We start from the raw sequence: 22,011 nt of genomic DNA on the forward strand, positions 1-22,011 counted from the left end.
GTAGCTATTAATAGGGAAAGATTTTTTTTGAGGGTTTTGTTTTTCTAGTGTTATGACAATGGCACAGCTTTAATGCCAACTATTTATAAGGGTTACAGACACAGTCTTGGCAATTACTAGGGATTAAATCCACGATCTTATCTCAAGCATTTTGAAGAGTTAATCATCCAGAAGCAAAAGTTTAAAATACTTTCCATTAGGTTGTAATAGGGTCCCTGTGGTAGCCAGTATATTTCAGTTGTAAATTAAGAAACAAAGAGGTTGAGACACCTCCACATAAAATATATAGGAATTACATACAAGCATTCAAACTTTCACTGAGGCATGGAAAATACTTCAAGAGATGACTAGACACAGACTCTGAAAACAGCACTTCACGCAATTACATTCCAAATGCTTTGGAAAATAAACCACCATACATCAGTTGGATAACTGCAAAAAATGACTTGCATGCAATCAACCTCTACTCTGGATAGTCTGGGATTTCTATAACTGGCACGTCTATAATTAACAACTGCACCATCTTCATTTTCCTAGTCAATCTTTTCATAAAAGTACAGGAAAAGAAATTGCAGAGTAACACAGACCCAAGAGGCAAATCTCATAGCCAAGAAAAATCAGTCTTCTGAGGCTGCACGACTCACTGGGAATATACAAAAAGATGAAGACCAGGGGATTACTTCACCTACAATCGCTGTATCTAGAAAACAGACACTGGCACCAATTTACCTTACACAATTGACATTAAGCTAGTAAGATTTCACATCATAATCTTTACAAAGACAAAAAGCAATGCAAAATTCAGAAATTTCCCCAGCAGAGTACTCTTCAATCAGTTCTTAATCATGGTTGATTATTTTAGTCCTCTGCAAATACAAACATATATAGATATGCTTAAGCTGGCTATAAAATACAGCAAATTCCACTATTATCTGACAGGGCCAGGGAAGGAGGTGTTTGAGTACTCCCATTATCACAGATAAAATTCCAATTCCCAAAAGATTAACATAAAATCAAGCCATAGAAATGTCCTTAATGTAGGTTAGCTTTATTTTGATGAAAGGAAATGCATGTTAAGATTCTGTATCTTTGTAAGCTCTAGCCATTATGAAAAGAGCAAAATGTGAGACATTTCTACCATAGTTGATAGCTCTGGATAAATCAGCTTTCAGTAAAGATGAAGATATAAATTTGCAAAAGAAAAGGGGAATAACTTAAGAGGATAATCACCAACGCTATGAAACGGTTATGGATTTTTTTTTAGGCTCCTTTAAAAACCAGGGCTCTTAGTTTAGCCTTAGAAGAGGCCCAAGAGTTATCGAATTTATTCTTCCCCAAAGTGCTGGATTTCCTAATAAAACAACAGTTCTCTACCTTGAATAGAATATAGCCATGAAGAGTATTCTCACGTACCTGTGTTAAATTATTTATCCCTCCTCCATTTATTATTTTTTAATTAAAAGTAGAGTCACGATTATCCCTAAAGGAAATAATTCTAGCATATTTTTACATTTTATTGGAATTCTTTATATTCCTTATTACTATTAACATGGCCTCCCTGCTTTTCTTAGAACAGCAGTGTTTAGTAGAAATATAATGTGAGCCAGATATTTTTTTAAATGTGACCTGAATTTTTTAAAATTATTATGCTGACACTACTTTGTTTTATTTATTTATTTACTTACTTACTTATTTATTATTTTGACTGTGCCGGGTCTTTGTTGTGGCACGTGGGATCTTCGCTGCGCCATGCATGCAGACTTCTTAGTTGCAGCCTGCGGACTCAGTTGCGGCATGTAGGCTTCTTAGTTGCGGCCTGCAGACTCTTAGTTGCGGCATGCAAACTCTTAGCTGCGGCATGCAAACTCTTAGCTGTGACATACACACGGGATCTAGTTCCCTCACCAGGGACTGAACCTGGGCCCCCTGCATTGGGAACACGGAGTCTTACCCACTGGACCACCAGGGAAGTCCCTGAGCCACATATTTAATTTAAAATTTTCTAGTAGCTACATTTAAAAAGTACAAAGAAGTAAAATTAATTTTAATAAATTTTATTTAAAGAAGTAAAATTAACTTTAATAAATTTTAATTAAAATGGTATAGGGACTTCCCTGGTGGCACAGTGGTTAAGAATCCACCTGCCAATGCAGGGGATACGGGTTCGAGCCCTGGTCTGGGAAGATCCCACATGCCGCAGAGCAACTCAGCCCACGTGCCACAACTACTGAGCCTGCACCCTAGAGCTCCCGAGCCACAACTACTGAGCCCACGTGCCGCAACTACTGAAGCCCGCATGCCTAGAGCCCGTGCTCCGCAACAAGAGAAGCCACCGCAATGAGAAGCCTGTGCACTGCAACGAAGAATAGCCCCCGCTCTCCACAACTAGAGAAAGTCCGCGTGCAGCAACGAAGGCCCAATGCAGCCAAAAATAAATAAATTAAAAAATAAAATTCAAAATATTATGCTTCCAACATGTAACTATTATAAAAATGACTAATGAGATATTTTAACTTTTTTTCATACTAGGTCTTCAAACTCCGCTGTGTATGTTATACTTACTGCACATCTCAGTTCAAGATAGCCACACTTCAAGCGCTCAATAGCCACATGTAGCCAATGGCTATCCTACTGGGCAGTGCAATCTGAAATTAATAACTGTTCAAGGAACTGAAAGATTTTGGCTCAGTGGAAGATCATAGTTTCTAATGATCAAAGCCATCTAAAAATGGAATGAGCAGACTTACAAAAGGGTGAGAACCCAGACTCTGGAAGGACTGTAGGGGGTCTAGACAGCCTGAGTGGTGTCTTTTTTTTTTTTAAACTTTTTATTTTATATTGGAGTATAGTTCATTAACAATGTTGTGTTGGTTTCCGGTGTACAGCAAAGTGATTCAGGTATACATATACATGTATCTATTCTTTTTCAAATTCTTTTCCCATTTAGGTTGTTACATATTATTGAGCTGTGCTATACAGTAGGTCCTTGTTGGTTACCCATTTTAAATATAGCAGTGTGTATATGTCAATCCCAAACTCCCTAACTATCCCTTCCCCCCGACCCTTCCCCCCAACCCCATAACCATAAGTTCTGTTCTCTAAGTCTGTGAGTTTGTTTCTGTTTTGTAAACAAGTTCATTTGTATCATTTTTTTTTTTTTTTTAATTTTTGGCTGCGTTGAGGTCTTCGTTGCTGTGCGCGGGCTTTCTCTAGTTGCAGCAAGCAGAGGCCACTCTTCGTTGCAGTGCGCAGGCTTCTCATTGTGGTGGCTTCTCTTGTTGCGGAGCACGGGCTCTAGGTGAGCAAGTTCAGTAGTTGTGGCTCACGGGCTCTAGAGAGCAGCCTCAGTAGTTGTGGCTCACGGGCTTAGTTGCTCCACGGCATGTGGGATCTTCCCGGAGCAGGGCTCAAACCCGTGTCCCCTGCATTGGCAGGCAGATTCTTAACCGCTGCACCACCAGGGAAGTCCCTGTATCATTTCTTTTTAGAGTCCGCATATAACATACTATATTTCTCTTTCTCTGTCTGACCTGAGTAGTGTTTTGCAGAGGAGACCGCCATATTAAGTGCTTCCTATGTGCCCAGCACTGAGATACGGTGGCAACTTTGCAAAAACTAACTCATCTAATCCTCCCAACAACTTATGGAGGCTGCTACTATTACCATCTTCATCCACAGATGAGAAAACAGAGGCACAAGGTGGTTAAGTAACTATTCAAGATCACACAGCATATCAGTGGCAGAGCCAGGATTCAAACTCGGACAGTTTGGTCCGAACTCTCATTCCTAGCCACTAAACTCTGCTGTTTCTCCATGTATTTATTTTTCAAAGATAAGAATTAGTCATAAGGCAACATTGTTTTAGCTATTTCTCTCTTAATCTAGGGCAATGATTTTTCAAGCCATGTTGGGGCATGTGTGGGAAGGGCACAAGGAGATGGGGCTCCAGATACCCTATCCATCCCCTCAGCAAACAGAGCAGCTCCATTTTACATATTGAAGTCCCACCTAAGATTTCATTTGGGGATGAGGAAATCCATTGATCCAAACATATTGTAACTATATTATCAGAATTCTAATTTTCTGAGCCTCCTGTATCTCCCGAGTCTCTTCCTTTAAATAGAGTTCCCAGCCAGAAACTCATACCTAATTTTTTTTCTGAACTTATTCAAAATGATTAAAAATTTTTTTTTCTTAAGGGGTTCACATTATTTCCTCTTGCCAGGTTATTGTTATGTCCACCTAATTAGCATCTCTGTTCCTCCTGCCACCCAATCCCCATCGTTTTTCGGCTATTTGGTTCTTTTCTTAAAACACAAGGTGATCATGTCATGCTTCACCTTGAAATCTTTTTATGGCTTTCCATCTCCAGGCAGTGTTTTATTCCCCAAACGATTCGAAGAGTATTTACTAGAAGGCTAAATTAATTGTGAAACACTGAGCTTAACACATTTATTTTTTTAACTGCAGAACTCATGACAGTGTTTCCCAAAGCATCTTACCACGGCCCCTTTTTCTGCCACTACACATCCCTGGGAATTAGAACAGTGGAGTCAGTCTACCTGAATTTGAGCCAGCCCAGTGACTACACTGTGGTCTCCCCATCCATAAAATGGGGACAGCAAGAGTAGCCACCTGGCAGACTTGTTAGGAGAATTAAATGAGTTGATCTATGAAAGGCGCTCAGCACAACATGTGGTACATTAAAAGGTGGTGATTGTTTTAATTATTTTTGTGACACATTTTAGCAACAATGTTCTACTGGATCTAGTTAAAACTCCTTCGCCAGGTACATCAAACCCTTCAAAAGCAAACTCCACCTACCTACCCACACTCCTATCCTCCCCTCCATGACCCCTACACACACACACACACACACACACACACACACACACACACACAGAGATCTGTGCAAACTGCACTCTGCCCTTCCCTGAAAATTCCATGTTCTTTCCTGTTTCTGTACCTCGGCACAGGCTGTTCTCTTTGTTTTGTTTCTTGTTTTTCCTATTCTCCCAACTCCAGGGTTTCTGGGAGCAGGGACCCTGTCATATTCTGCTTCCCCAGGGGATGACTGTGTTTGCTGACTAAGCCAGGCCTGGGCACTCTGGATGCCATATGAAATGGCAGCACAGTTGTGCATTCAAAACCAAATTTGACCCTGAAAACGTTTAGCGTATCAGTTCAGGGATCTCTGAGCACGAGCCCCCGGTTCCCTTTGCTTGGCCCTGCAATAAACCTTTCTCTGCTCCAAACTCGGACGTTTCGGTTTGTTTGGCCTCACTGTGCATCAAGCACATGAACCTGCATTCAGTAACAGGAGGATGAAGTCATACAGGACATGGTCAAATACTAGTAGAGAGTCAACTGAGACCTTTGGTGACCCAAGGTGACTCAGGATGACATTTCATTTTGTTGGAAGAGGAATATGTGTTTAACACTGAAACATGTATACTTTTCAATTAATGTCTGAGTATAATATTTGTTTAAGAAATCAGTTTATTACATTAAAAAAAGAGTTTACCGTATGGACACACGTCATTATACGTTTGTCAAAATCCACAAGATGTACACCACCAAGAGTGAACCCTAACCTACACTATGGACTTTGAGCATGTGATGTGTTAATGTGGGTTCATTGACTGTACAGATGGACCACTCTGGTGTGGGGTGTCGACAATGGGGGAGTCTGTGGGGGAGGGGACAGGAGGTATAAGGGACTCTTTGTGCTTTCCACTCAATTTTGCTATAAACCTAAAACTGCCTTAAAAAATACAATCTATTTTTTTTTTTTTTTGGCCGCACCGTGCAGCTTATGGGATCTTAGTTCCCCCACCAGGGATGGAGCCTGTGTCCTGCAATGGAAGCATGGAGTCCTAAGCACTGGACTGCCAGGAAATTCCCTACAATCTATTTTTAAGTTATCTAATAAAACACAAATTGTAATTAATGTAGATCAAAAATTAAATCAAAATTAATTTTCCTTTCCTAATATAAATCTGCGGTCAAGTTTAGGGTACACCTAAACTACAGAACACTTCTAATGGCAAAGCCAAATATTCACCACACTCTACTTTCCAAAACTTCATAAAGACTAAACAATTCATTGTATTTTAGATGAATTTTTTTCTTTCTTCTCTAAAGCACCATCAGCCCTATTTGAAAAATGACCCACATACAAAGTCAAGTGAGTGTGGCAGACCCTGTGTTCACACCCTCCCCTCTGCTCTTGGGTGGAGCATGCATTCCTCCTTGAGGTGTGTCTGGGCAAATGAAGAACAAAGTATTACATTGCTCTATCTCATCCTTCAGTTCAAGAGGATTTTCTATAGGACTGTTTCACAAAAGGCCAGTACCTTCAATGTGATCTGTCACAGAATGAAAGCATAAAACCAAAAAAGAAAGTGATTTGTTCTAACGTGGATGCACCTGTTTAGAGCATGTCAAAATAAAGCCAACATTAAACTCAAACCCCATCTTAGCATGAGAAGATCAAACACCCTGCAACACACACTTGGCAGTAGAATCTGGACTTCACTGCTTTGTCCTTTGTGACGACCCAGTTGTGGGATAATCCAGGGTTGACCTTTGCCCTCTCACTGAGAGAAACAATACTCTGCTGAAAGTTAATTATTATTATCATACACATCTCCAGACACCCCTCACTTTGCACCTTACACTCTGGCTTTACCTGGTCATTCACAGAGATGCCTTCTCAGCCCCCCAGAATGGTGCCTGATCCATGGACATCCACGGATCTTCAAAAATCCAGTTCCCCATGCCCAGAATGACCTGCCTTCTTTTCCACCTGCTGAACTCCTGGGCATCCTTCAAGTCCCTGTTCAAAATGCGAGGGCTCTGTCCATATTTCACTGAGGCTTCCTCTCCCCTAGCTAGGGCTGCGGTGTTCAGTGCAGCAGGCTGTGCACTGCACAGCTCTAAGGAGAGCCACTGCCTTTCAGGCCAGCCCCTGCATTGCATTTAGTGTGGATCACATTCAGTCTTAGCTGGTTTTCACATGCTGGATTCCTCTACTAGTCTGTGCATATCTCGAAGGAAAAATTACAACTTATTTATCTTAGTTTCACCAAGTCCCAAAAGAGTGTCTGGAACATTGCAGTTGTTCAGTATTTTCTTTAATGAAAAAATTTTTTCAAAACTCTCAAATTGGAACAATTATACATTATTAGACACAGCCCTATGCATTTGCCATACTATATCTCTTCTAATGTTTACAACAGCCCTGGAAGGTAAGTGAGGTGAGTATCACTATTCCCATGTTATTGCTGAGAAAACTGATTTCCAGAGAAGTTCAGTAACTTTTCCAAGGTTACCTCGTAAGTGACAGAACCATAACTTGAACTCAAGTTCAAGACTCCAAAGCCTGCACTTACAACTACTTAACCACATACTATACTGCTTCTAATGCATGCAAAGAATACTTAGTTATTCTCATTTAAGTTACTGGGAATATTCAAAAGTAAAACCACTGCATATATTTTCAAATGATCTACAATGAAAATTGTTATGCGAATTTAGACCAGCCTCTTGGCCAACTGACGACAGCATTAAGGTTTTTCCTTTATGCCGATACACACGCATATGTTTAAATATGTGCACCCTAATGTGCTATCAAGAAGCAAAAAAGAGCCAACTATCAACCAGCAAGGTCAGAACATTTCACATGTTTATTGTGTCAGCTACCGAGCTACATATACCTGTTGGGCAGGACAATCTCCTCCACAGGAAGATAAATGTCAAAGGAAGGCCTGAACACTGAAACCAAAGTATAAACACGAAGACCAGTAGGAAACAGAAGTTTCCTACTCAGGTGAAACAGTCCCCCAGAGGATAAGAGACAGCCTGTGGAAGATGCCAAGTGGAGAGGAAGACCTTCCTTGACCCCGACTCCTTTGTACAAATGGACAGAGGGTGGATCCTGAGAGGTGAGCAAAGAGATCAAACATGATCACTTTCAACAGGGACCGCTCCCCTCTTCTGCATCACCCTGAGAACTGGGCAATGGTGTCACAGGGCCCAGGACAATCACAGAGCTCCTCCTTGCCCTCGGGAAGGCTTGACTCTCAGGGATCTGCCGTCATTTCAGCACTGGCAACCTTTCAACCACACCCCCTTACCTACCAGCCCATATGCCACATGCGCTATGCTCTCAAGACACAAATGCTTGAGGAGGTTTCTCTCAAAAGTCCCTTGTCCTAAATGTCTGTAAGACTGAAAATAAAAAAGCAGGGCTTGCTGGTTACAAAGGGCACATTGCTCTAAGAATCTCTTCTAAAGAGAGATAACGTGACTGTCTTAATGGTGAACCCTGGGTTTGCTTAAAGCCCAAAGAAAACAAGGTCATGAGGAATCTTAAAAGGAACAAAACCCCCATTTTACAAGCTCCCTCAAAAAAAGCCTCGCTGGTCATGCTCACTTTAAATGCTCTTTCTTTTTTTTCCTCTTTTCCCTCTTTGAAGAGGAAAATACGGAAACAAACAAACAAACAAAAAAGCAGCTGCATCCACCCCTTATGTGGTTTTCTCCTTGATATGCAGCCGGAATGCCAAAACCCCAGCTACCCACTTGATTGTTTTAAAGAGAGTAAATGGCTTTGGGGAGGAGAGTCTCATTACAACCTCCTCATGGGCTGAAAGCAAAGGGGAGCTGCCACCCCTAGCCCGTGCCCCGAGCAAACTCTAGGGGGTGTCCCTGCTTCTCACAACATCAGAGCAGGTCTCTGCATCCACTGAAAGGTGTTAAGATCTAGGCCATGCTAAGAATGACAGGATGCTTCGAAACCAGGCTGAGGTTGAAAAGCCTCGCAGGTGCCAAGAGAAGGCGGCTGGTCCCTGGGGTTGAGCTCTGGCGCATCCACCCGCCACGCTTGCACGCTTACCTCTCGCAGCTCCAGCCTCTGGGCCACCGCCTCCAGGCACTCCTGCCCCGTGCTCTCCACAGACAGCGTGCACTCGATAACGTTGCTGTCCAACAGGCGGATGCGGGTGACAAAGCAGTTCTTGCTCAGGACGTTGTAGCGCCGGGTCCGGCGGAGCTTCAGGCCGAAAGGCATGGCTCTGTGGCCCTCGGATGCTGCCCTCCTGTCCTGACGCCCACGCCCCTGAGATGGCCTTAGCAGCTTTGTGACTGGGCGATGACACTAGCACCCGTGCTCCTCCAGGTGCGGAAAAAGGCGTCCATGCCCGGCGTGGCGCTCTGGAGGGTCGCTGCAAATAGAAAAGCAGCAGCAAGGTCATCAGCTGGAAGGGAAGCTCCAGGCGGCACATATTCCACACACACAAGCACATGCCCCTGATAGATGAATGTCCAGATTCAAGAGCCAGCAGGCTCTGTTGCTCCCAAGCGCCTTGGTCTAACCCGTGCACTTGACCTTACCTTACAAGGGTGATATGATAAGATCCACTTTATGGCTAGAGTAACTGACGTTCAGAGAGATTAAAAGAACTCATCTAAGAATGCACACGGCAAAGCCAGAATTCACACCAGTGTCTATGCGACTTCGATTCACATGCTTTTTTTCATCGTACAAGCCTGTCTGCTCAAGAAAGCAGGAGTAGAATTTGAACTTTTTTTTTTAACTTCTAAATATATTATCTCATTTCAGCCTCATTAACAACCCTCTGGGTGTCGATTGTACGATCCCTATTCTAGAGATGAAAAAAGTGGGGTTCAATGATTTAATCAACTCCCTGATCCTGAACTTAAAATCTTATCTTATTCCTCACTCTTTGCAACACTGCCTCTTTACTTCCATTAACATTATTTCCGTTTATTTTAATATTTATACTTATTTTCTTATTTACTTTATCCTCTTATTTACTTTATTACTGGATGATAGAAAATGGAGTGAATATGCATTTATAATTATAAATTAGTAATTAATGACTACTCAGCAACTTTCTTTTTTCAAAAAAAATTAATACATGAATTTTTTTAATGCACTTAAAATCACAACTCTATCCTTTTTTCACCAGATATTTAGACAGATGTGGGGAACCACCCTACAATCATTTTGTTCCTTTACAGAATTCTTGATGCAAAAGCCCATCACCAAATTACAGATAATTTAACTTACTAATAACGAGATTTACTGACACCCAGACGTCCCACCAAATGGCAGCGATGACATTATTGCCATGGACAACACGAGAACAAAATAACAACAGTAGAAGCGGCTTTACCATTCCGCCCTGTGCCAGCAATTCTCTCACTGGGAGGCTTGTTAAACTTATCTTCCAAAGAAGCCAGAAATGTCCACACGGCCTCTCTGTTCAACTTTCTGTTCTCCATGAAGCACAAAGGACTATCTCTTGCTCATATGATTGTTCTGTTAATTTGATTCCCTAAGTCAGGCAGCCTTTATGCCCTTTATCCACAGAATTACCTCTGAACCCCCTGACACTTGGATAGACAAACAGGAATAATTACTTGTAGGAATTCTTGCATTAATAAGTAAAATGGCTTCAACATTTAGAAATCACTCCTTGTCAGTACCCCAGGCCTCACAGAGGTTGTCAGGACACAACCCTACAACACAGTAAAATACACTCCTGAGACTCCCTCGGCCAGTCTTTGATGCCTGCCCTCGGCACATTCCTTAGCGTGACAGGTATGTGTTTTATGATGCCTTAAAATACATATGCTAGAGACTTGGGCTTGGTAAAATAGATTAACATTTCTAAATCACCTTATGTTGGCAGAGTATCATGTTTACCTGCAAGGTAGGCCAACCTGATGATCTCCTGGTATCTGCAGAAAAAAATATGGAGGGACCCACCCAGAAAAGAAAAAAAAAAAAAAGAGTATCAGAATTTAAATACAGAGTCCTTAAGATTTTACTACTCCCACATTCCATCAACTTGCTAAAACACAGGGCAGAAGACACCAAGATTCAACTCCTATATTAGCTAGAGAGCCTCAAAGAGAGAAAAATATTTGCTCTGTGGGCACAAGTCACATTTCTCATCCTGGGCTGGGCACTTTACATTTGGGTGTGTCTCGCCTTGAACACCCAGGAAGGAATGTGGCTGGCTTGGTGCACTTTTATCCCAGGCACTACTAAACACAATCTCAGCTACATATTTAACAGGACACAATCCACAACGCAGTTAGTGAGATAAAAAGTAAACCGCACAACAATGTGTACAGATGATCAGTTTTTATAATAAATAAATAAATGCGAAAAAAATATAAGTTCACCAAAATGACTGTTATCTCAGGGCTACATGGTGATGGTATCAAACGGAACTCTTATTTTATATTTCATATATAGTCATCCCTCTGTATCCGCAGGGGATTGGTTCCAGGATCCCAGCAGATACCAAAATTCGAGGATGCTCAAGTCTCTTATATAAAATGGCATAGTGTTTGCAAAGAACCTATCTCGTATACTTTAATTCATCTCTAGGTTACTTATAATACCTAATACAATGTAAATGCTATGTAAATAGTTGGCCAGCTTGGCAAATTCAAGTTTTGCTTTTTGGAACTTTCTGGAATTTTGTTTTAAAAAATATTTTCAGTCCAAGTTTGGTTGGATCCACAGATGCAGAACCTGTGGATATGAAGGGCCAACTGTATTTCTGAATTGTTCTCACATTTTACAGCTGCCTTATTTTTGTAAATAAAGATTCTTCTAAAATACATTAGCTACAGAAAATGATATATATCAGGTGCAACATCTGACAATCTGGCAACACATCTCCTAGAAAATACCTATTTTCGGTTTAAAGAACTTTTAAAATCTTCAATTTGCAAGACACTTGCCAGGTAAAGTGTCAACAAAAAGGTTGTAAGAAAACTGGTCTGGTCCCTCTAAAAGTCAGTGTCGCGAAACAAGAGCTGAACAGAAGGGATTGGAGGCAGGTTGGTCTAGAGTAAGAGAAATTCCAGAGTTATAAAAGCAAAATGCAATGTGTGAGCCTTAAGCAAACCCAGGTTGGAAAAAAATAGTTATCAAACACATGAGACCATTAGGGAAATCTGAAATAGAGAGTAGAAATGAGATGATACGAACATATGATGGTTAATTTTCTTCTGTTTTTAATAGTGGAATTGTGGTCACATAGGAGAACGGCTTTAGGAGATGCCAGTGGATATATCTAGGGGTAAAAAGACACTCACGTGATGAGAGGAGGGAGAACTGCAATTGAGCTGAGCGGTTCTCTCTAAGAGCCAAAGTTTAATCTCAGGGAACAGAACATTCACAAACCTTGGTGTGAGAACTGGATTCACCCAGAGAGGCCTGGAGCGAGTGCCCAGTTACTAATCCTGTTTACTCATCTGGAAAGAGAACCTCAGCCTCAGTCTACTCATCTAGAAAGATAACCCCTACCCCAAGTTTGTGAGGAGTCAATGAGAAAATGTTTCCAGGATGTGCTCAGTAAGTGTGGGCGTGTTCCCTTCCTATGCCCCTCACAGTGAGCTGGGTTTGCTCAAAGGATAGCAGAGCAGATGTGAAAAGGACTTGAGTACCTTGCCACCTACTGTGGACAAAGCCTTTTAAAAAGAAAAAAGGCAAAACAAAGAATATAAAGTTTAACATGAAGCAATGACAATTCCACAGGGAAACTTGACCAAGTGTAAAAGGAACCATTGACTCTCCCTTGACTCTCCCAGAACTGCTACCTTGTCATTCCCCCAACTGACATCTGGAGCAGAAAGGAACTGGTCATTCGACGAAATATCCCATTACGAGCCCATTCTCAGTGGGTTAGAAGACTGTAGCCTTCTCCTTAATCCCTTATTTCAGTCAATAACATGTGTATAGTGTCTGGTGTCAGCAACTGGCTTTTTGGGGTTTTTTTTTTTTTTTTTTGGTAGAAGATCGATTCTAAACTGCCTTTGGGGGACTTCCCTGGTGGTCCAGTGGCTAAGATTCCATGCTCCCAATGCAGGGGGCCTGGGTTCAATCCCTGGTCAGGGAACTAAGAGCCCGCATGCCGCAACTAAAGATCCCACATGCCGCAACTAAGACCCAGTGCAGCCAAATAAATACATTAATTAAAAATAAATAAATAAATAAATAAACAGCCTTTGGTCCTATAATCCACTAGGCTGTGTCTCTACAGCTGCTAGCGTATCCCAGTCTCTCTCACACTGAAGAATCGCCCATAGGTGTCTTGGTTCCCAATTAGAATCCTGAAGGGAAAGATCTGTGTCAGATTCTCTGTCAGATTCAGCTCTGTGGTCTCCTGTGACCCTAAAGTGGAGCTTTGTACATGGCAGAAAGCTAAATAAATATTTGTTGTTACAATGAAAGAAAGAATGAATCTTAAAAATAGCTGAGATTTTGAAACCAAGGTAGGACAGGGACCTCCAGGTGACCCCAGTGAAACTTGAGGAATCTGAAGCCTCAGATAGGACTGCCTTGGGGGCGCTTAAGAGAGGCTTAAAACTGTGGAGAAATGGGATGAGGAGTTATTCAGCTCACTGGTGCTTTTTGGGGAAAAAATTTTACACAGATTTTGAAAAGAACATTCCCACCACCCAAGTTTCCCTTCTCCAGCCCTTAATGTGCCTTGTCCTGGGGGTGGTCTTGAAGACTAGAGAGATGCCATATCCCCTGGAAGTTCTGTGCGAAAACTACAATGGAACTACCGATTGGACAGTATTCTAGTGTGCCCATGACTGCCGAAAGTAATTTGTTGGGATATTTGCTGGGTAAACACCACACTTAAAGGCCTTTTATGGAATAGGCAACAGTGAGAGAGAACATACAGAAAGCTTCAAAGTCACTTCTAAAACCCTCTCCTGACTAGCCCATCAGATTCCCCAAACCTCTAATAGGTATATATCCATCTTTGACTATCAGCTGTGAATTTCCAGTACCTTGTACTCTTCTTTTTCCTAAACATATCAACGAAAACCCTGTAAGTTGAAAACACAAAGCAAAGACAGCTTTCTCATAATACAGAAAAAATTGTTTGGCTGATATAATAAATCTTTAAATAAGCTGGGTTAAAAGTAGAGAGATCTTTCATAACGTCAACCAAATACAGCTTAACCTTCTTTATTGATTTACCTGTACAGTCTTTAGAAAAATGAAAGACAGAAATTAAAACCCAAATCTTCAAGATGGTCATCACACTTTCTCTTGATTTCCCATGCTATATTACATATACTTGTCTTTTTTTTTTTTTCTCCTAAATGTACATTCTGAAATCACTAGCAGAAGCTAACTGCTGTTCAGCTGCATTCTTTATTTACCAACAGCCTCTGGAATTTTTCCAGTATTCCATATTATTACAACTCCCAAGCTCACCTCACAGAACTATGTAACCCTGGTCTGGGTGTGAGAAAGGAAAAATTGATGTAACTAGCCTATCCTGTGTACAAACCTGCATAAGGCACAGCTTGGTTTTGAAAAACACTATGTCATTTTCCTAAGGAGAGTTTTAAGAAAGGACAGGGTGAGAAGGGATGAAAATGTCTTCTCTGATTCCCCCTTTAAAGAATAGCAGACAGGAAGTTCATTTTGTCTGGTGAAAAATCAGACTATTAGTTTCTACTATAAATTTGATATATACCCATATATCAAATTATTTTTAGCCAAGTAAAAGTTTTGTGCAAGGTCTAAAACACAAATCTCTAACTTTTAGTTGCTAAATAACTACAACAACAAAAACGGAATGGTCACCTTTTAAAATCCCTTCATTTCTCTCCTACTAACTCACTCTCAAACGTTCAGCGGTAAGATGAAGAAAAATGTGTCCCAAAACACATTTTCCAACATTCCCACGCACTATCCATGTGGTTGACCTTTCAAGCCTTTCTTAAGCTGTATTTAAGGTGAGAAGAAAGATTCCTGCTATAGAACCCCATCACAGGGATACCTCACCTACACGAAAGGTAGCTACACAGCAACATCTATGTAGAATATCACTGAAAATCAGGAAATGGAGCCAAAACAGCCTTTGAGCATTCATATATCACAAAGCCCTTAAGTCCAACAACATACACTTTTGCTTGGGGAAACAAAAAACACCCTCATAGTTCATTCACTGTAACTTTACATACCTTGCTTCTTAGCCCTTAGCAGATTTTAGAAAAGGAAAAGCACCTTGACAGGGCACAAAAGTGGCAATGAGAGAGGTGACAGGTAAACTGTAAAAATAAGCCCTCCACAGAATGGAAAGCTGTATTGAAAACACCCTGTAGTAAATGGGAACGATTAAATAACATCCAGCGGACTCCGGTTAAGAAGGCAGAAAATGAATATATTTTTAAACAGTCCCATTCATGGTGGTTAAGAATAACAAGAAAAAAAATGGTTCTTGAGAGGTAAAGCTTCCATTACCTGGAATCACTTTTTTCCCTAAGGAAGTGGTTCCCTATCTTTTATTCCTGCTCTAACACTCAGAAGCAAACCAGTTTCAAGAACTGGTTCCAAGAACTGCCATTTTTAACTGGGGGAGAGGGAAGGGAGGGGGAGAGAGGAGGGGAGGGAGGAGAAAAGGGAGAGAGGAGGGGAATGGAGGGAGGGGAGGAGGCCTGCAGAAGGCAGCTCTGGGAAAACAAGCAGTTGAAAAAGCCCCCCAGGTAAATGTTTCAAAAAAATCATTTCCCCACCCCCTGCTTTCTGAGGTTTCTAGAGAGACATGATCTTCCCACAAGAAGGACCTTAAAATGTGAAATTTTCCATTTTTCACGTTACTGAAACCTTTAAGGCGTTGAAAGTACATCTTGAATATAAAATAAAATAATACGTCGTCAGGATTTGCTTAAAAGGAACGAGGTGGGGGAACTGTGCACGCAGTGGTGGAGGGGGTTTGGTTACAGATGAAGCAGTACTGGCCATGAGTTGACAGCTGCTGAGGGTGGGAGCCAGGTATGTCAGGGCTCATACCACTCTCTACAGTTTTGTGTGTGCTTGAAATTTTCCATATTAAAAAGCTGGCAGGTTTTTTTTGTGGTTTGGTTGGGGGTTTTTTGTTTGTTTTTTTAATAAAGAAGTATTTCTTAAATGGTACTTTGTAAAGTAACCTGGTATAACAGATAACAGTGCCCACTTTGCAGAGGTGTTTTACAGAAAAAAGGGGTCAGATTTTTCCCTCTACCCTAAACCCCTCTTGCCCTTCCAAAATAAAACTTGTTTTTAACTAGATCAAATTGACAGTAGGAGTTTTTCATTTCATTTTTAGAAGATGACAGGAAAAGTTCTTTTTGTAGGTAAAGTGACAAGTTGGATAAAATACAGAGAACAATCAATCAGACCTAAGAGAAGGGATTCTTCTCTGTCCAACTTGCATAATCACCTGTACCAAAATACCTGACTCGGGCTTACTCCTCAAATGAGCTTTCTCTGTTTATTCATGCCAGGAATGCTTTGTCCTAAGAGACTCCACCCTTCTTTGGGAGACCCGTTGAATCTGCAACTCTTAATTCCAGTTCTTTCTTCTGTCAGTGTCTACACCCAAGGTGATGTGTGTCCTGGAATGTCAGAGCTAATCACAGTCAGGAACCAGAATAGGAGATTCCTGCATGTGTCAGAACCCCACGAAGGCAACGAGGGGCACCTCCATGTTTAAAGGAGATATACGATGCCGGGGTACCCTGCTGAGCTTTATCTCCAAAAGCCCTATGAGATGGCTGTTCCTAATACCCCATTTCACAGACTAGGGCATCGAGGCTGGAGAGGTTAAGAACTTGCCCACGAACTTGCTAGGTACTAATGACCCTATCTGAGCCACCACGTTCTTATTCAATGAACCATTCTAATAATATCCGGAAAGTGGGTTGGAAACCATGACCTGGTGATATAAAAATAACAATGACAAAAGCAAGCCACCACATTCTATAAGGAAGACTGCGACATGCCATCTGCAGTCTGCCTCTGCTCACCCACAGTGGACTTGACTCAGCTACGGTGTCGATGGATCCTGAGGCGGGTGACCCATTTTCAGCCCTAGGATGTCATATCCAGAGGGCACGGCAGAAGAATCAGGGTCCCGTTCAGGTCACACCACCGCCACCCCCAATGCCTCTTACCTAGACGGCTTTCCTGCTACAGTCCTGGTCTGTGGTCTGTGCCGCCCAGTGTGGGTAATCCTAGCAGGTCACACACAACCTCTTCAAAAACCAATTTCAGAAACAATCGCAAGAGCAGCCCGGAGAGGTTTTCCAGCCGGGTCAAAGGACTCACTTGTCAAAACAAAAGAAACTGGCTGAAGGTAAACACACCTTCAACTTGCTTCACCCTCCTCTGGGATTTGCACCCTGAAGGCACAAAGCCCATGAAGAGAGGGGCTCTTCGTGAGAGGCTGCTGCAAGTGACGTCCCTCGGCCAAGTTTCCACACCTCCCTTTCCTCTGCTTCCTTCCTGCCCTGAGTTCCCTCGACTTCCCTCACAAGTCCAGGGCTTTCGGATGGGAGGACTCATCTGTGTCACTTCCTCTCCAAACATAAGCAGCGGCCAAAGCATCCCTGCCAATTCTCTCCCCCTGGGTCTGCGCATCCAGTGCCTGGCTTCCCTGGGTGCATTGCCTTGTTCCTGGATTTCCCCAGCCCCACCAGTGAGCCTCTCTCCGATGTGGAGTAATTTCCACGCACAAGCCATTTATAAGCTCTATCACCATGGCTCAGCTGCCTCTCTTTCTGCATTCATAACATGGGGGTGATAAGAGTCCCCCTGCAACACACAGAGTTGTAGGAGGACTTATAGGAGTTATTACTATATAGGGTGCTGGTCCAGCGCCTGGCACGTGGTCGGCACTACGTATGTTTACTCTCACTGCCCTTATTATTGTTGCTATTTCACTAAATATTGCAGAAGCCCAAGGAAACCCAAAGTACCTGCTAAGTCCCAGAAGAGAAAAAAAACTGCTTTCCAACAAGCCAATAGTTATAGAATGTTTAAAGTTAAGGCTACTCATCATAAGGAGACAGACCATGAATGAAAAGCAACTACAGGTCCCACTGATTGGGAACGGTGACAGGGTGCCTAGTGGGTTTCAGATGTGTGACCACTCCAGTGAGTCAAGAATACAACCAAGTGGGTTCTAAAGTGTTATAATGCAATCACTCCTCCAGAGCCAAGATGCTGAATCGGGGGGGAGAAAGAATGAAAACAGGTATGAACTAGTGTCAGTTGTTAAAGAGTTGCATAATCCCAACTGATGTAACCAAATGTTAATTACTAATGGGAGAAAACAAAGCTTCTAAATAGATGGTCATGCGACACGTACGTCCCTTCATGTAAGAAGACTACGTACACACATGCACGGCAAACCCATCCTAACTGTCCTTTCTTCTCTTTGTCCCCTACCTGGTAGGTAGACACATACACACACCTTAAGTGGGTACTTGGTAAAACTTATGTTGTACTAAGTAGCTCTCAGTAACAGTACAAAGAAAAGGCATCTGTCTACCTCTAGCAGAGTAACTTCACTGTTGTAAAAACAATTTGTTCTCATCCTACGATTCCTGTTACCATCAGTGACCTCAAACCTGAAGATCTGCTCAGCCGCCTGCATCTCGCGGAGCAAGTCTGGGCCTCAGGAGACAAGACGCTGTCCATCTTGTCTCTCTCCCTGCGTGGGGGACGTCTGTGCCCTGCGGGATGTGAGCCTGGTAAGGACCAGGAGGGCAAATGTCAAGTGCTTCAGTTCTCAAGTGGGATGTTTAGCTCTTAAAAACTGAAAAACTTACACATGTACACTTTCTAACAAATTCATATCTAATAAATGCAGCAAAGACTATACAGAGTAAACCTCATTCATGAGGCCCCCCTTTGCTCTCTTGATTTATACTTACGTTTCAAAATGTTAAGGATTTCAAATTTCCCTGGAAATAAACACCATTTACTGAAATCTTTGTACATAAGCAAAAAAAAAAATAGAAAAGAAAAGAAAAGAAAAGAAAAAGAAATTCCTGGGAAAATAAATGCATATCTGTTCTTCAACTAGATTGTAAGAGGGCAGGAACCAACAATGTTTTACACAACTTTTGTAACCCCAAATCCTTCTGCACTATAATTAACACATACTCTGACTCAGTAATGCCACTTTGGGCAAACTAATTGGAAATAAAAGCAATGAATCTTAAGGATTACATATAAGGATGCTGCAGTAAACATCATCTGTAGTAGAGGGTGGGGACTAAGAACAACCCATAGTAATGTCCAAATAAATTCTGCAATTGCCACATCATTTGGGGTACTATACAGTTATTAAAAAATTAGTAACATCTGAACCTATGAACTGAGAGCAACAGCCATGAAAAATTCTGTAACTATTGGCTTGTTGGAAAAGTTGCAGAGTTAATACGTAAGGGAAAAACAAAGCAAAGTCAGTCATCTTGCACATGTTTATGCTTATATAAGCTTGGAGAAAGGTGTAGAACATTTCCATCCATCCTCAGAAGGATGAAAGGGGCAGCAGAACATCTACTTTGTCTTTACAGTCCTTGGAGTATTAATATCTTATTAGACCAGAAAAAGGTATTTTAAACCACTTAGCCTCTGCCTCTCCTAAATTCTATATGAAGGCAATTTGGAAGAAGTCCTCCTTCAGGAGTAGTATTATATCAGCTATCATGTATCATTTCAGCTATAGTATTATCTGAGTGATTACTATGTGCCAAAATTGGGCTAAAGACTTTTGCAGGCCTCAGATCATTTAATCCTCAAAATCCCTATTTACAGATAAGAAAACTGAGACTACACAACCTGTAGACTACATAACCAGTCCCAAAGCTATCAGGTGGCAGAGACTCCCTCCAAAGCCCAGTCTTTCAAAGCCCAGTCTTTCATCATTAGATTATACTGTAAGATGCACATTTGCTATATATGTCCTCTTCATAAATATCAATATTTAGAATACTGTCTCATTAACCACATGGCTTTCAGTACCATATATAATCATCCCTTGACTAAAAGCAAAAGGAAAAAAAAAATTGCTTGGGATCAAGCATTCCTTCTCAAAATTAGAACTGATTAAAACCACTTAAATCTTGGAACTTGCATGAGTTTTCATTCTTTTGAATTATTAGAGTTCAAAATGTCATTCTTTTTCTACTTTAAAACTTTTAATAATCTTTAATACTTTCTGATTATAAATTCATTATAAGAAAATTGGAAATCATAGAAAACTAAAAGGAAAAAATAAAAGTCACACATAATGTCACCATCCAGAAATCAATTTAAAACTTTTGTATATTTTATCCCATTCTTTTAATTAAGTGTATTTTAAATTTGTTTACATAGTTGGGATTGTACAACACTGAGATTTTTCTTTTTTCTGATTCCTACTTATTATTTTCCCATATTACTAAAAATTTTTCAAAAACAAGTTTAAACTGTTACATAATATTCTATGCGGTGGATCAACATTTATGTAATCATTCTCCATTGCTGAAATGTTAGGGTGGTTCTGATTTTTTGCCATTGTTCAAAAAGATTTGCCTAGACCTCTGATCCTTTCTTTAGGTTAGATTCTTAAGAAGGAGTGTTATCAGGTCAAAAGCTATACGTTTCTAGAAGTCTCATTGCGTACTCCTAAATCGATTCCCAAAGGATTGTAAAATGCACAAGCCATGACAAATTGCTAAGACTTCCAATTCTTTACCTGTAAAATGACTGAAATACTGTGTTTTCTTAAATACTTTCATTAAAAACTGCATAAGGTAAACAGAAAGGAATCAAACGTGGAGTCAAAAGAACCAAGATCAGGTTAAAGCTTTTTTCTCTTACAGGGTTGTCTTCAGCACGACTCCCCAAAAGGCAGAAAAGCTTCAGGAAAGGAAAATTTCAACCCACAAGGGATACATCAAAGCCCCAATGCCCCCATGTGACAGGAGGTCTGGGCAACAGAAAGCCTCCCAATATCCAACCTGCAATAAATGGGATCCCTTCTCTCCGGAGCTACAGTGCTGTGTCACATACCACGATTTCAGAAGCAGCAGTTCTAAGGATAGCTTTTGAGAAATAGAACATGTTGCCCTCCATCAAGTGGTAACTATGGAAATTACTTGGCCTGAACATCAAATGACTGTACTTCCTTATATTTATATATCATTTCCTCAAAAACTATTATTCACTCAGCACAGACTACTGATTGTGGGAAATCCCAAAGAACAAGTAAAGACACCCTCTCTGCCTACCGAGTCGTAGGAAACGCCAGGTAAGGATAAAACCAAGAGCAGCAGATACACTGCACAGCTGGGAGGAGATTAGCCCAGACAGAGCAAGGGCAAGACGGAAAGAAGGAGTAGATGAACATGCACACCAACCTTCTGGAGACTTCTAGGCTTCAGGATAACCTACAAAAGGTAGAAAGGGAAACGACAAAGGTTCGTGGCTCAAGAAGACCTTCAAGTATGCAGAGGATTTTGGCTAAACGTTCTGTCCAAGCTCATTTTATTTCACATAAACACAATAGTTAAGACAGAAGAAATGGAAGGTCCAAACACATTCAGCACGAGACAAGAATAAAAATTAGAATACTCACTCTATGGATCTTACTATCACATACGATATTTTGAAACTGTTCCATTTACCCAAACCCTGGAACCATAGTCATTTGTTCTCAAGAGCAGTTAAGTCAGAACGGTAAATGGTAATACAGCAGCTAAAACAGGCAAGAAGTGAAGAATGAAGATTCCATTCTACTACCTGCTCCTGGACACCCTGAAGAGAGAGTGAACTGACTTGGAAAAATGTGATGACACTTAGTCACTTCTATACAAGGTTAGAACTTTTAGATGGTGGCTAAACACATCAAAGAAAAATTACCCAGGGTGACCATATTTCAGTAACACATTCCAGTAACAATCTTCACTGTGTTGAAATTTCTCCTTTGTAAAATATACTTAAATCTCTAATTCTAATTTTATCCATTTCCTCTTAAAGTCTTTCACCTTGAAAAGGGCAACTGGGAACCATCATCTCTACATCACACCTTCAAACATTTAATACTTAGTATGACATGCACTGCCTCAGATTCTCCAACTTAAATCATCTTTCCTTTCTTCCCTTCTCTTTTTAGGTTCATC

At 41.2% G+C, this 22,011-nt stretch overlaps 1 protein-coding gene across 2 annotated transcripts in view; it reads right to left on the reverse strand.

Annotated features, from left to right (window-relative positions):
* Positions 1-22,011, reverse strand: part of PTPN14 (protein tyrosine phosphatase non-receptor type 14) — a 173,014-nt gene that overhangs the window by 98,690 nt on the left and 52,313 nt on the right. For both annotated transcript variants that reach the window (XM_061187519.1, XM_061187518.1), the window contains one exon: positions 8,900-9,227. In XM_061187519.1, the coding sequence (XP_061043502.1) occupies positions 8,900-9,073 (174 nt within the window). In that variant the 5' untranslated portion in view covers positions 9,074-9,227. The remainder of the gene's footprint in view (positions 1-8,899; positions 9,228-22,011) is intronic.

The sequence above is a fragment of the Eubalaena glacialis genome, chromosome 3 (genome assembly GCF_028564815.1).
Source record: "Eubalaena glacialis isolate mEubGla1 chromosome 3, mEubGla1.1.hap2.+ XY, whole genome shotgun sequence".
In the NCBI taxonomy this organism is placed as follows: Eukaryota; Metazoa; Chordata; class Mammalia; order Artiodactyla; family Balaenidae; genus Eubalaena; species Eubalaena glacialis.